The sequence below is a fragment of the Triticum aestivum genome, chromosome 1A (assembly GCF_018294505.1).
Source record: "Triticum aestivum cultivar Chinese Spring chromosome 1A, IWGSC CS RefSeq v2.1, whole genome shotgun sequence".
Classification (NCBI taxonomy): domain Eukaryota; kingdom Viridiplantae; phylum Streptophyta; class Magnoliopsida; order Poales; family Poaceae; genus Triticum; species Triticum aestivum.
The window spans coordinates 9,180,134-9,192,287 of NC_057794.1; the positions used below are offsets into that span (position 1 = coordinate 9,180,134).

General features: G+C 42.2%; 1 protein-coding gene across 2 annotated transcripts; it reads left to right on the forward strand.

The window, feature by feature from the left end:
- Positions 1 to 9,971: 9,971 nt before the first annotated feature.
- LOC123066391 (nucleolin) lies at positions 9,972 to 11,581 on the forward strand. Of its 2 annotated transcripts, none has more exons than XM_044489512.1 (2): positions 9,972 to 10,382; positions 11,006 to 11,581. In XM_044489512.1, exons 1-2 carry the CDS (start codon positions 10,011 to 10,013, stop codon positions 11,285 to 11,287), a joined length of 654 nt encoding a protein of 217 aa, XP_044345447.1. In that variant the 5' UTR covers positions 9,972 to 10,010; the 3' UTR covers positions 11,288 to 11,581. The 2 variants fall into 2 exon arrangements, 1 of the variants encoding a protein (XP_044345447.1); XR_006431353.1 differs by lacking the exon at positions 9,972 to 10,382 and adding an exon at positions 10,769 to 10,834.
- Positions 11,582 to 12,154: the final 573 nt, after the last annotated feature.

Here is a 12,154-nt window from a genome sequence, read left to right on the forward strand (position 1 = left end):
AAGCACCGGTCCACACACATATCAAATTATCAAAGTAGCAAACACGAATTAAATCAACATGATAAAAGTGACTAGATGAAATTCCCGTGTACCCTTAAGAACGCTTTGCTTATCATAAGAGACCTTTTTGGCCTGTCATTTGCCTCAAAAGGATTGAACTACCTTGCTGCATATTTGTTACTACTATAGTTACTTGCTCACTACAAATTATCTTGCTATCCAACTATTCCGCTAGTTACAATTTCAGCATTTGCAGACATTACCTTACTGAAAACTACTTGTCATTTTCTTCGGCTCCTCGTTGGGTTTGACACTCTTACTTATCGAAAAGAGCTATAACTGATCTCCTATACTTGTGGGTCATCAATGTATAATTTAAAATTATTTCAAATAGTTTTTATAATACATGAAAAATATTTTTCATATACATGATAACGTTTTCTACAGGTACTATGTACATTTTTTACTACACAAGAATATTTGTGAAATGCATGATGCACATTTTTCAGTATGCAATAATATATTTTAAAAATACAATGAACATTTCGCATTACACGGTTAAACCACATTTTTTATTCACGGTGAACATTTGTAAAATACACGATTAATAACAACTTGTTGAAGGGTTTCTGCATTTGTCCCTCCTCCAAGAAAAGACGGCTAGGGTTTCTGCCTCCCGTCAGCGGTGCCGCCGATCTCCCACTTCTCCTGTGGCGTTTGGGCCATGGGTGCGTGGCGGATCCCGGCCCTTGCCGGCGGGAGGGCTCCGTTTTCAGGAGCATCTTCAAGTTTTGTTAGGGTTTGTGCCCTGCTTAAGAAGACGAGACGACGCCGGCTTCTTGAAGATGAAATAAGGTTCTCCCCGCCTAGTCCCTGTCCCAATGGTGTGTCTAGCATCGTCGGAGGGCGTGTGGAGGTGTGTTTTCGACGGATCTCGCGAGATTTGGTCGGTGGTTGTCTTTGGTGGATCCGCTCGGATCCGGTATTTGTTCGTCTTTATTCATGTGTCTTCAGATTGGATCCTTCTGATCTAAAATTTTCTTCATCCGCTGTGGTTGCTGTTCTGGTGCGTTGGTCTTATGGGACCTTAGCGCGACGACTTTCTGACTGTCTACTACGACAAGTTGTGTCCAGCTCCGGCGAGGGAGGGGCGATGACGGCGGCGCACTTTCGGCTCGCTTCAGTGCTTGTAGTCGTCGCTAGGTGGTCTATGAATCTGAATGTAATGTTTATTATTTCTTTTGTTCGTTGTACTACCATGATTGAAGATAAATAGATTGACAGTTTCCCACAAAAAATACACGATCAATATTTGCTTAGCCAAATGTCTAGAATGTATGCTAGAGATATATCCATAAAGTAGCTATCTAGAATGCTAAATCTGTTAGCCAAACACTCCTTTCCCTCCAACCAAAATATGTAATGATAGAATTATATTGTGATTCAAACTCACTTGCGAGTTATCAACACCAAACAGGTGAGTTCAACCTCGGCCAAATTTCAAAATCATGGTATGCCGAGGGTATTATATCGGCCGCTCAGCTTATGACCCTCTAAACCCGGCGTATTAAGAATACCTCTGCGTATAGTTGTAAAAGTTGAGTATTGTCGTGGCCCGCATGGCGAACAGGCGCGCCAGATGAGTAAACTGCAAAATGTGATGGTTTCTAGCCTTTCTTGCTCCAACGGTAAGGTACTGATAAGTAAACTGATTGATCGTATTTGATTCGGGCCCAATCAATCATATCCATGTCTATCAGCTTGTCGTCTAGCCAATCAACTTAGGCCCTTCCTAGTGTTTCATGGTGGACAGATACTAAGCATGCCACATAAGTGAAAAAATAACATGACGCAACATTTAATGAGGAAAGAAAGCACTTTGATGACCCGAAAAAAACTAATGCCAAGCGTGAGAACCTAGATAAACCACATAAATGAAACAACTTGAGCAATGCATGAAAGACTTTAGGTACTAACTCATTAAATAAAGTATACTTAGCAACAACAAGTTAAGCATCTATGCATTGGGGAGCTGAGTTGCTAAGGTATTTAATATACTTAGCACCTTATCTAAGCACCTTTGCATTGAAAGATGTCTTAGCAGGATCCCAATGCGTTGTCTGGCTTTGCCTTTCATCACAAACAAGTGAAGTGACTACTGACTAGGCCGGTGAAATAAGTAAAATTGGAAGAAAGCAATGAATCCAATCCAGCGCTGAGCGTCACAGGCAAAAGTATCGTCATTCACTGCTCTGCCGATGAGATCCACTCACTTAGCCGTAGCCCCGCCGTAGTTCCCTGGCCGGCCTGAGCAGCACATGTTGGCACTAGGCACATGCGCATCCGGTGAATTATTGGAACCCCCTGCTGCCATGGCAACGTGGAATTGATATCCCCCACCCATCAATGGCCCTATTTGGATTAATGGATTAGAGTTAATTTAAGCTAGTTTGGGCTTAAATAGCCCTGAAGTATTCAAATATGAGGATTAGTTTGAGCTAGTTGCATCTTACCCACCCAAAAAACTATCACACACAAGAGGTGCTAATTGAAGATAGTTTCCTAATGCATCTATTGTTAATCTAATCCTGCCATTCAAACACCTTTTTGGCTAGAGTTAGTTTAGGGTTAGTCATGAGATAGAAACTAACTATAATCTCTAACTGTTAGTGTATCCAAACAGGGCCAATATCTAGCGTACCTCTCTCTGTGGCTATATAAAACGTCTGTCTCGTCTTTTATCCGCACCATCTTCGCATTGCTAAACAAGACAGCCCCACGTAGCAGCAGTAGTAGCAGCAGAGAGCAAGCAGAGAGATGGCATCCCCTCGCGGCCGTATTCCCTGTTTTGACCCTTTGCTTTAACTTTAGCGTGATCCGACCCTAGTTCAAAAATATTTTAAGATCTAATCCTTTTCCTACCGCCAAGGTTCTTCACGATAGGGTAACACAGCCTATCGTCATAGTCAATGATGGTAGCCTTCAGTCAACGTTAGAACGGCACCGTCTGCACCGCAGTGGTCTACAGCCGGAGTGTACGACAGTATCCTTTGTAACCTTACCCGCCAGCACTATTGGCGGTAACCTTGCATGCAAAGCTAGCTAGCAGGTAGCTTGATCGTATACTCGCCGTCAAGCTCGAGGCCTCCGTATGTATGTTAGTTGTATATAAAGACTCAATTTGGTGGTGTGTATAACTTTGCACGGTTTTTGTGTTTTTTCTTCAGTTTATATAGCATAAAAGTCGGACAAATGTTTGCCGCGACCAATATCACAATTATAGTAAAAACATAAAATAAACCATCATGTTAATTTCTTTTAGAAAATGCAGTGCATGTTTGGACTTTGTAGAAGATTTTCTTCAACCTTTATACTACCATATTTGTTATGCAGTTACAAAATCAGGATCGATTACAATATTTTGGTCTGTCTCCGGATCACGGCCGGATCGCAGCTCCATCTCGGGATCGATTATAACATTTTGATATGTCCCTGGTTTTTGCAGCCGGCCTGCCTCCGGATTCGTCAAAGTCGGAGGAGGAGGAGGAAGAAGAGGAGGGGGAGCAGCAGCCAGATCCCATGGAGTGGGTGGATCTGGAGGAGGAGGACGTGGCGGGGCCTGATGATCGAGGAGCCAGAGCCGGTTGTGGGTTTCGCCATGTAGGATGCCATATAGGAGTTCGACGTCGCCCAAGCGGTGGAGGTAAGGAAGTAGACCACCATCGTGGAGTCCTTCCAGGATTAAGGTCTGTGTGGACGTCAATTGGTGCTTCATCCGGCAGCAACATGCGGAGATCGACGAGCTTTTCGCCGATTTGGAGGTTGAGGCAGAGGGTGGCGTGGAGGCGGATGAGGAGCCGCAGAAACCAGAGTTGCGGCTGTCATCTATGTACCCGGACCTGACACAGAGATCATGGACATCTCCGACAACAAGTACTGTAGGTTTGGTTTTAGTTGATTTACATAGTATGTAGGTCTTTTCTTTTACATGTTTTTATGGATTTAAGGTTCAAAATATATGCTATTCATATGTAGAGAAGAAAATTTGAGGATTGCCCAATCAATGTCCGCGAAGCGTCCGGACATGCCCATTGGCCTTTGAGGGGCTGAATTTGATGTCTGTAGTTGTAGATATTCTTAGCTTATATATGTTTGGTAGCCATATAAATTTAAAACAAAACGTGTCATGTTGATACGTCTCCAACGTATCTATAATTTTTAATTGTTTCATGCTATTATATTATTCATCTTAAATGTTTTACATGCATTTGTATGCTATTTTATATGATTTTTGGGACTAACCTATTAACCTAGAGCCCAGTGTCAGTTTCTGTTTTTTTTCCTTTTTAAGTTTTACAGAAAAAGAATATCAAACGGAGTTCAAATGACCTGAAAATTTACGGTGATTTTTTATGGACCAGAGGAAGTCCCCGGAGCAAAAGAATTGGGCTAGAAGAGTCCCGATCCAACCACAAGGTTGGAGGGCGCGCCCTACTCCCGGGCGCGTCCTCTGTTGTTGTCGTTGACTCGTGGTCCCCCTGACTTGTTCTCAATGCCAAAATTTCCTAAAAATATAGAAACCACCAGAAATAAACCTAGAAAGGGAGTTCTGCCGCCGCAAGCCTCTGTAGCCACAAAAAAATAATCGGGAGCCCATTCCGGCACCCTGCCGGAGGGGGAAACCATCACCGGTGGCCATCTTCATCATCCAGGAGGTCTCCATGACGAGGAGGGAGTAGTTCACCTTCGGGGCTGAGGGTATGTACCAGTAGCTATGTGTTTGATCTCTCTCTCTCTCTCTCTCTCTCGTGTTCTTAATATGGCACGATCTTGATGTACCATGAGCTTTGATGTTATAGTTGAATCATACGATGTTTTTCACCCTCTACCTTCTTATAATGCATTGAGTTTTCCCTTTGAAGTTATCTTATCGGTTGAGTCTTTCAGAATTTGAGAACACTTGATGTATGTCTTGCATGTGCATATCTGTGATGACAATGGGATATTCACGTGATCTACTTGATGTATGTTTTGGTGATCAACTTGCAGGTTATGTGACTTTGTGAACTTATGCATAGGGGTTGGCACACGTTTTCGTCTTGACTTTCCGATAGAAACTTTGGGGCACTTTTTGAAGTTCTTTGTGTTGGTTTGAATAAATGAATCCGAGATTGTGTGATGCATATTATATAATCAAACTCATGGATACTTGTGGTGACATTGGAGTATCTATGTGACATTAGGATTTTGGTTGATGTGTATCTTAAGGTGTTATTTCAATATGAACTCTAGGGCTGTTTGTGACACTTATAGAGATAACCCAATAGATCTATCAGAAAAAATAATTTTGAGGTGATTTCGTACCCTACAATAATCTCTTCGTTTGTTCTTTGTTATTAGGGGCATTAGATTGACTCTTTGTTGTGCGTTGAGGGATTGTTATATGATTCAATTATATTATCATTGTTGAGAGAATTTGCACTAGTAAAAGTATGAACCCTAGACCTTGTTTCCAAGCATTGCAATACCATTTTTGCTCACTTTTGTTACTTGCTACCTTACTATTTTTACATTTTCAGATTACAAAACCTATATCTACCATCCATATTGCACTTATATCACCATTTCTTCGCCAAACTAGTGCAACTATACAATTAACATTGTATTGGATGTGTTGGGGACACAAGAGACTTTTTGTTATTTGGTTGCAGGGTTGTTTGAGAGAGACTATTTTCATCCTACGCCTCTCACGGATTGATAAATTTTAGGTCATGCACTTGAGGAAAATTTTCTACTGTCCTACAAAACTCTGCGCTTGAAGGCCTAATACGAGTCTACAAAAAGAAAATTACGTAATAGACATCACATATAAACTGAAAATAATTATTTTTGAAAATGGTGCAAAGTTATACGCACCACCAAATCCAGTTTTCACCCATCTAAAAAAACAAATAATCCAGCTTCTGTTGTAATTCTCGTTTGCAAGTAACCTGAGTTTCTCCGAGAGACGATCGATCCTATCGTCTAGAGCTAGCTAGCTTCACAGCAAGTAGTAAAAATCGATCAACCTACTTGCTACATAGCTTTACAAGCCGTGCGTAGGTCATCAAGAGTAATCCATATCTATATCTATCTATCTATCTATCTATCTATCTATACTAATTAGGCACTTCTTAAAAATTCCCAGGTTAATTAAATTTCATGAGCTGTTAATCTGGTGGGACTGAATTATTATGGTGTAGATCGATTATAGAAAAAAAACTCATGTGTCTAGATTTCAAAAAAAAATCTCTCTCAATCTTATCTCTCACGTACCTCTAAAGGACTCTCTCACGTTGAAAATCCTTTTGTTTACATGTTAACTTAAGAATCATGAGCAGATGCTATACGCAGCCTGTCTCTCTAAAAAAAACATGCTAAAGAATCCTAACTAGATGCTACACGCACGCAGCTTCTCTCTCAAAGAAAAAAGAACACACTAGCGGAACTTCTCGCCTTATTCTCATCGTCATCCTCGCCAATCCCCATGACATCCTAGACTCTAAACAGAACTACCCAAACCTGCCTCTCCCGAATCCCCTTCTCTCAAAACTTTCAATTTTTTGTGCGCAACCCTGCTGCAATCCGTTTAGCTGAGGTTATTTGTTTTGTTTCTCATAGAAAATAAATTTCGTAAGAAGATCATCTTTGGGCATATAATTAGGGGATTTGATATGTTCATTCATTTTTTTTATTTCAGGCATATATGGTGCACTCTGACCATGACGTTAACTTTTTTGCTCTTAATAAGCAGGTTTATTTAGGTACTATCTATTCAGCTGATTCCCATGAAGATGAATTTGTTCGGAACGTCTCTTGAATGCATCGCCGGGAGAATATAAAGAGTTCAGAGTTGTTACGCCTACAAAAAAGAGATGTATTGTGCAAGGCACATAAATTGAACCTGAATGCTAAGGTGAAGCCATACCAGATTTATTGAAAAATTGCTAAGCTGATGCCATATATACCAGAATGTCATGCATGTGGATGTATCACAAAGAGCCTGATCCTGGTGATGGTGCTGATGATCTAGTCCCGAAATCTGAAGACAAGATTGAACTGAAGACAAAGTTGTGGCCATGTGCTTTTGTATGTTCAGGTACTACTTTGTATCCCTACTATTCCTGTTCATCTACTATGATTGTAATTGCTGTTTTGGGTTTTTATGCACATTATATTTTATTTTAAGCACTAAATAATGCAATAATAAGGGAAAAAAATTGCAGTCACAGACCAAAACTAAACACAAGATGACATTTTTCCCAAGCAATGCTAGAGAAAATACTACTCCTTCCGTCCCAAAATAAATGGTTCAACTTTGTACTAACTTTAGTACAAGATGGAGGGAGTACTCCGTAAGCTGAAATGACAGTAGTTCAGTATCGCGGTCCACTTGCTGCTGCTTATGCAGGGTCCGCTGTATCTACGTAGCGCTTCCCTAATGTTGCAGCCATTGAGCTCGCCTTCGAAACCGTCCACCCTGAATGATGTGCCGATGTACACCATCAGTTTCGACAGCATCTAAATACCACCGTGGCTTCCAGCGACATTCCAGCCATAGCTCTCGAGTTATGGCTTTAACATCGCACGAATGTTCATCGCACGAATTCAGCGACACCTTCCCTAATGTTCATTGCACGAATTCAGCGACACATTCCAGCGACACCTTCCCTAATGTTCATCGCACGAATTCAGACAAATTAAAGACAACAAAAAGGTGAGCCACACATGCCAAACACTAAATTTCTCTAAATTACGAACCTTTATCTCTGAACTAAGCTTTGAGAGGTTTGTCAGAGGCTAACCTATCATCGGTTTGTATATTAGTTTACAGAGGTAGTATGTCAGAGGCTAACCTTCGTCAGTTTGTTGGCGTGATTTTCAGCGTCTCCTTTTGGTGTGATTCTTCAGAACCAACAATTATCTATAAGTGCATTTCAATGTGCGATGTGGTCAGACTCTGGCTTGTCAAAAATCCTCCCTTTCGAACAAAAAATACTTGTGAAAAAATGTTCGATCAAGGAAGGATCATATAAACAAATGTTATAAGAGAACCCGTCCATTCCACAATGTGGTTTTCCATAGGTCGAGCTACATGATACCCCTTATCTTAGCCATCCATTTCTGCATCGCGATTCGCGCATGCACATTTGTCTTTTTTGTTTCTCTCAAACAAAACAACATATAAACTTCAAATTTTGCAGAACAACAAAACATTCTAACTACAATATGGGAAAAACTTTCGGATTTTGTCATGCATTTAAATACTTAAAAAATTAATCAAACAAAATCTCATTTTGTATATTTATGTCGGACCAAAAAGTCTGAAAGTTTTTCACGCATCAAAGTTCTAAAGTTTGTTTGATCTGCAAAGTTTGAAGTTCATATGTTATTTCATTTGAGAGAAACAAAAAAGAGAAATTTTAGTATAGTAAGTTAGTTGGACAACACACATCTGAAAGCAATGTTGGAGGGTTTCTAATCTTGAATAAGAGGTCCCATGTAGCTCAAGCTACACAGGAACTTTCTAATCTTGAAGCCCGGATCCACATTTGTTGGAAGGAATCGTCAATGTTTTCGTGTTCTTGGCGGCGATGGAGAAAAGAAAGGGAAAGGCGCCTTGTTCCCACATAATGATATGGACTAGCTTGTTGGATATACTTGAGCACAACATTGGCATTGGAGCTTGTCAGACAAGACCATTCAAGTTGCTATGAAAATACTCCCCTTTTTTGGCATTATCCACAATGTTTATTCATAGCTAATAGATCGAAAAGAGCAAACGCGAACAGATCAACAATCAGTTGATGCCGACACAATCTAGATACAGCTGGGAGCGATGAGCTACGGATGCTAATATTCCTATAAATTTGATTAAAATTTAAGTTAAAAAGAAGCAAATACACGCTATACTGTGAGATGGAGGGTGTATTTGGTTACTGTATAAAGTAGAAGTATAAACAAAGTAACAAACACATAAGCGTGAGATCAACATTCAGCAATTGGCGATCAAGAAGAAGCAGAGTACATAGGTAGATCTGCAGATCCACAACGTTCATTGAAGCTAATATTACAAAAGGAGCAAACAAAGTTTGGGACGCTATAGAAACGAGCTCAACTCACGACGACAAATGGCTATTTTGCAAAAGAAGCTATAGAAACGAGCTTCTTCTTGTCGACATTGTTGTTGATCTGTTTTGTGACGTGGGGGTTTTCCTCACACCAAACCATGCAGCCGCTGTATTTGCCTGGAAATCTCCAGGCGTTCCTCACGCAGAACTCGGAGCACGTCATCTCACGCGTCACGCGCCGCGCCTCCTCCGCCGCCGCCTGAGCCAGGATGGCGGCGGCTCCTCTTGCTTCCCCAAGCTGGACGTGGACCGCGGTGGCCTCTTGTCGACGCTTCTGATTGACGAGGCGGCCTTGACACTTTCGCATGCAGGCATCGTGGTCCTTGCTGTTATGACAGACCTTGAAGCAATCAGGGGCCACACCTGCCACCGTCATCGCCCCAGGCTGGACCTCGACCGCGGCAGCCTCCTGGCGATGATTGTCATTGATGCGACAGACGGGCTCACGGTCCGTGCCCGCCGCCGTGGCCAGGAGGAGCCCTACGACGACCAGGCCTACGCACCACGCAACGCTACGCTTGTTGGAACTAAATCTGGACGTCGAACTCGAGCTTTCAGGCTCGGCTCGGGCTCGCCCAGGCTCGGCCCGAGTTTGATTCGGCCCGAGAAACAAAAAGGCCGAGCCGAGCTGCGTTATTGGACTTGTTTCGGCCTCGGGCCGAGCCCAGCTCGGCTCGAGCCAGCCCATGAGCTCGTCCAACTCTGCAGCCCAAAGTGGCCCAACACCAGTCACTTGACCTAGCGCTCTACCTCACCCCGAGCAGCACTCATCCTCTTTCCCCCAGCGCTAGGTTAGCCAGCCTTCGCCGGCCGCCGCCATTGCAGTTCCTTGTGTCGCCGATGACACACACGCCTCTTGTCCAGATCGCCCAAGGAGCCATGGAGAAGAAGAAAGAGAGGTCATTGACCTCCATTCTTGGGAAGGAGCCAGCGATTGGAAAAAAGAAGAAGGGCAGAAGCAAGACCTCCAGCTCCATGGACGCCGGCATCGAGCCGTCCGTTCGTTCCAAGGCCAATCCAAGCATCGTCCTTGTTGACCTGCTTGTGAGGGCAAAGCAGCAGGCGCGAGCAGTGCCACCCCCGCCTCCGCCTTGGCGTCTACCTGACAACAAAGGTATCGGCGCGCGGGCGGCAGCTGTTGTTGCATCTGGCTGGACCGGCTCCGCGAACACCTCCGTCACGCCTACTTCTCCGGCTGAAGCTGAGTCCCGGGTAAGCACAAAGCAGTGGCCTGCTCTTCTTTCCTCTGGATATAAATAAAGCTTGTGAGCTTGTTGTGTGATGCATAGGGATAAGCCAGAGAACAACAAAAAAGTAGTAAATTTCCTATTGTTTCCACTTGATTTATGCCCATCTGCTATTGTCCATTATAATCAGTTGTGCTTAAGTAATTGATTGTTTCCTGAAGATTTGCATATGACTAAGTCTAACGCAACCAGAGTCCTCCAGTTTTGCGCCTGCAGATATTTTGTAGAAATTGCATAATATTTTACAGTCTGTAACATGATTGTCTATTTCTGATGTAGCAAGTTATTATTCAGTCTGCTAGCCTAGCTAGCTTTGCGTAGGAGGAATCAAGTTATTATTTGGCTGTTCATTGGGCGCGTTTGAATGTATATGTTGTACAACATTGGGTGCATTTGAGTGTATATACTGTCTAAAAAGTGTGTATTTATGCCCATGTAATGCCCCTGTTTATTGAGGGCTCAATTGTTTTGTTGTAGAAACTATAGATGGATGCATATGTTTAACTTCATTCTTGCTGTCCTAATCTCAGTATACTTGCCGTACAAATATTTAGTGGATTTTCCTTCAAAATATCATTGTTTGAATAGGAACATGAGCCGGAAGAGGATCGTGTCCAGGAGCAGGATGAGGAAGAGAAGGATGAGAATGTGTATGTGCCTGCTGATGAGTCCGAGTCTGAGGAAGAAGAGAACTCGTATGATCTTAGAGATGACATGTCAGAGGATGAAATGGATATTGTTCAGTCCCCTGGAGGTGAGACTGATGTGTTTGTTGTTAGTTCAGAAGAAGACAATGCAAGAACTGGAGGTGAGACCTCAATGCAAGAATACTTGCAATACAAGTACCTCAATGCCACCTGCAGATTCTGAGTTTCTCTCATTCTTATCATCCACTTCTACAAAACGATCTAAGAGTGAATTGAGAAACTATATGGATGATGCAAATGAGGGTATGGTTGCCACTTTCAATCTGCTAGAGTGGTGGAAGGTGAATGCACTTAGGTATCCTGTTTTGGCAAACATGACAAGAAGATTCTTAACTATCCCTGCTAGCTCGGTGTCTTCTGAATCCACTTTTAGCACCGGTGGAAGAATTCTGGATGATTATCGAAGCTCTCTAAAACCATACATGGTGGAGGCATTGGTGTGTGGCGGAAGCTATATCAAGGGTGCTCACAAAGACTTAAATGTGTTGGTATGATTTCGATCTATGTTTTATGTCGTATGATTTTAATATGCATCATGTTATTGCCATAAACTAAAAATCTAATGGCTAACTTGCACAAAACTAGGATGTGGAAGAAGATGATGATAAGGAGGATGTGGAGAAGGTCAAATTGCCTAAAAGTGTGGCAGATTGCAACTACTAGTAAGTATGTTACTTGTAAGATTTTTTAGTTTACTTTTGTTACTTGTAGGCTTTTCTTATTTACAATAACCATTGTTACATGTAGGATACATTGTAGGAGAAGACCATCAAGATGCATTTGTTAAATTTGCACATGGAAGTAAATCAAGCAATGGATCTATATTGGTCGTCACCCTTGAATGATGGAGTTCTTGCATGGCTTATGTTGCCTGAACTTTAGATGTGACATATGTCAACTTCTCAACCTTGGACTACTAAGTTTATGTTGTCATTGAACTTTGAACTATGGATGTGACATATGTCATCTTATTTTGCTAAACTCATGAATGGTTTATGTTCATCTCAATTTCTTCAGTGTTGTCCAAACT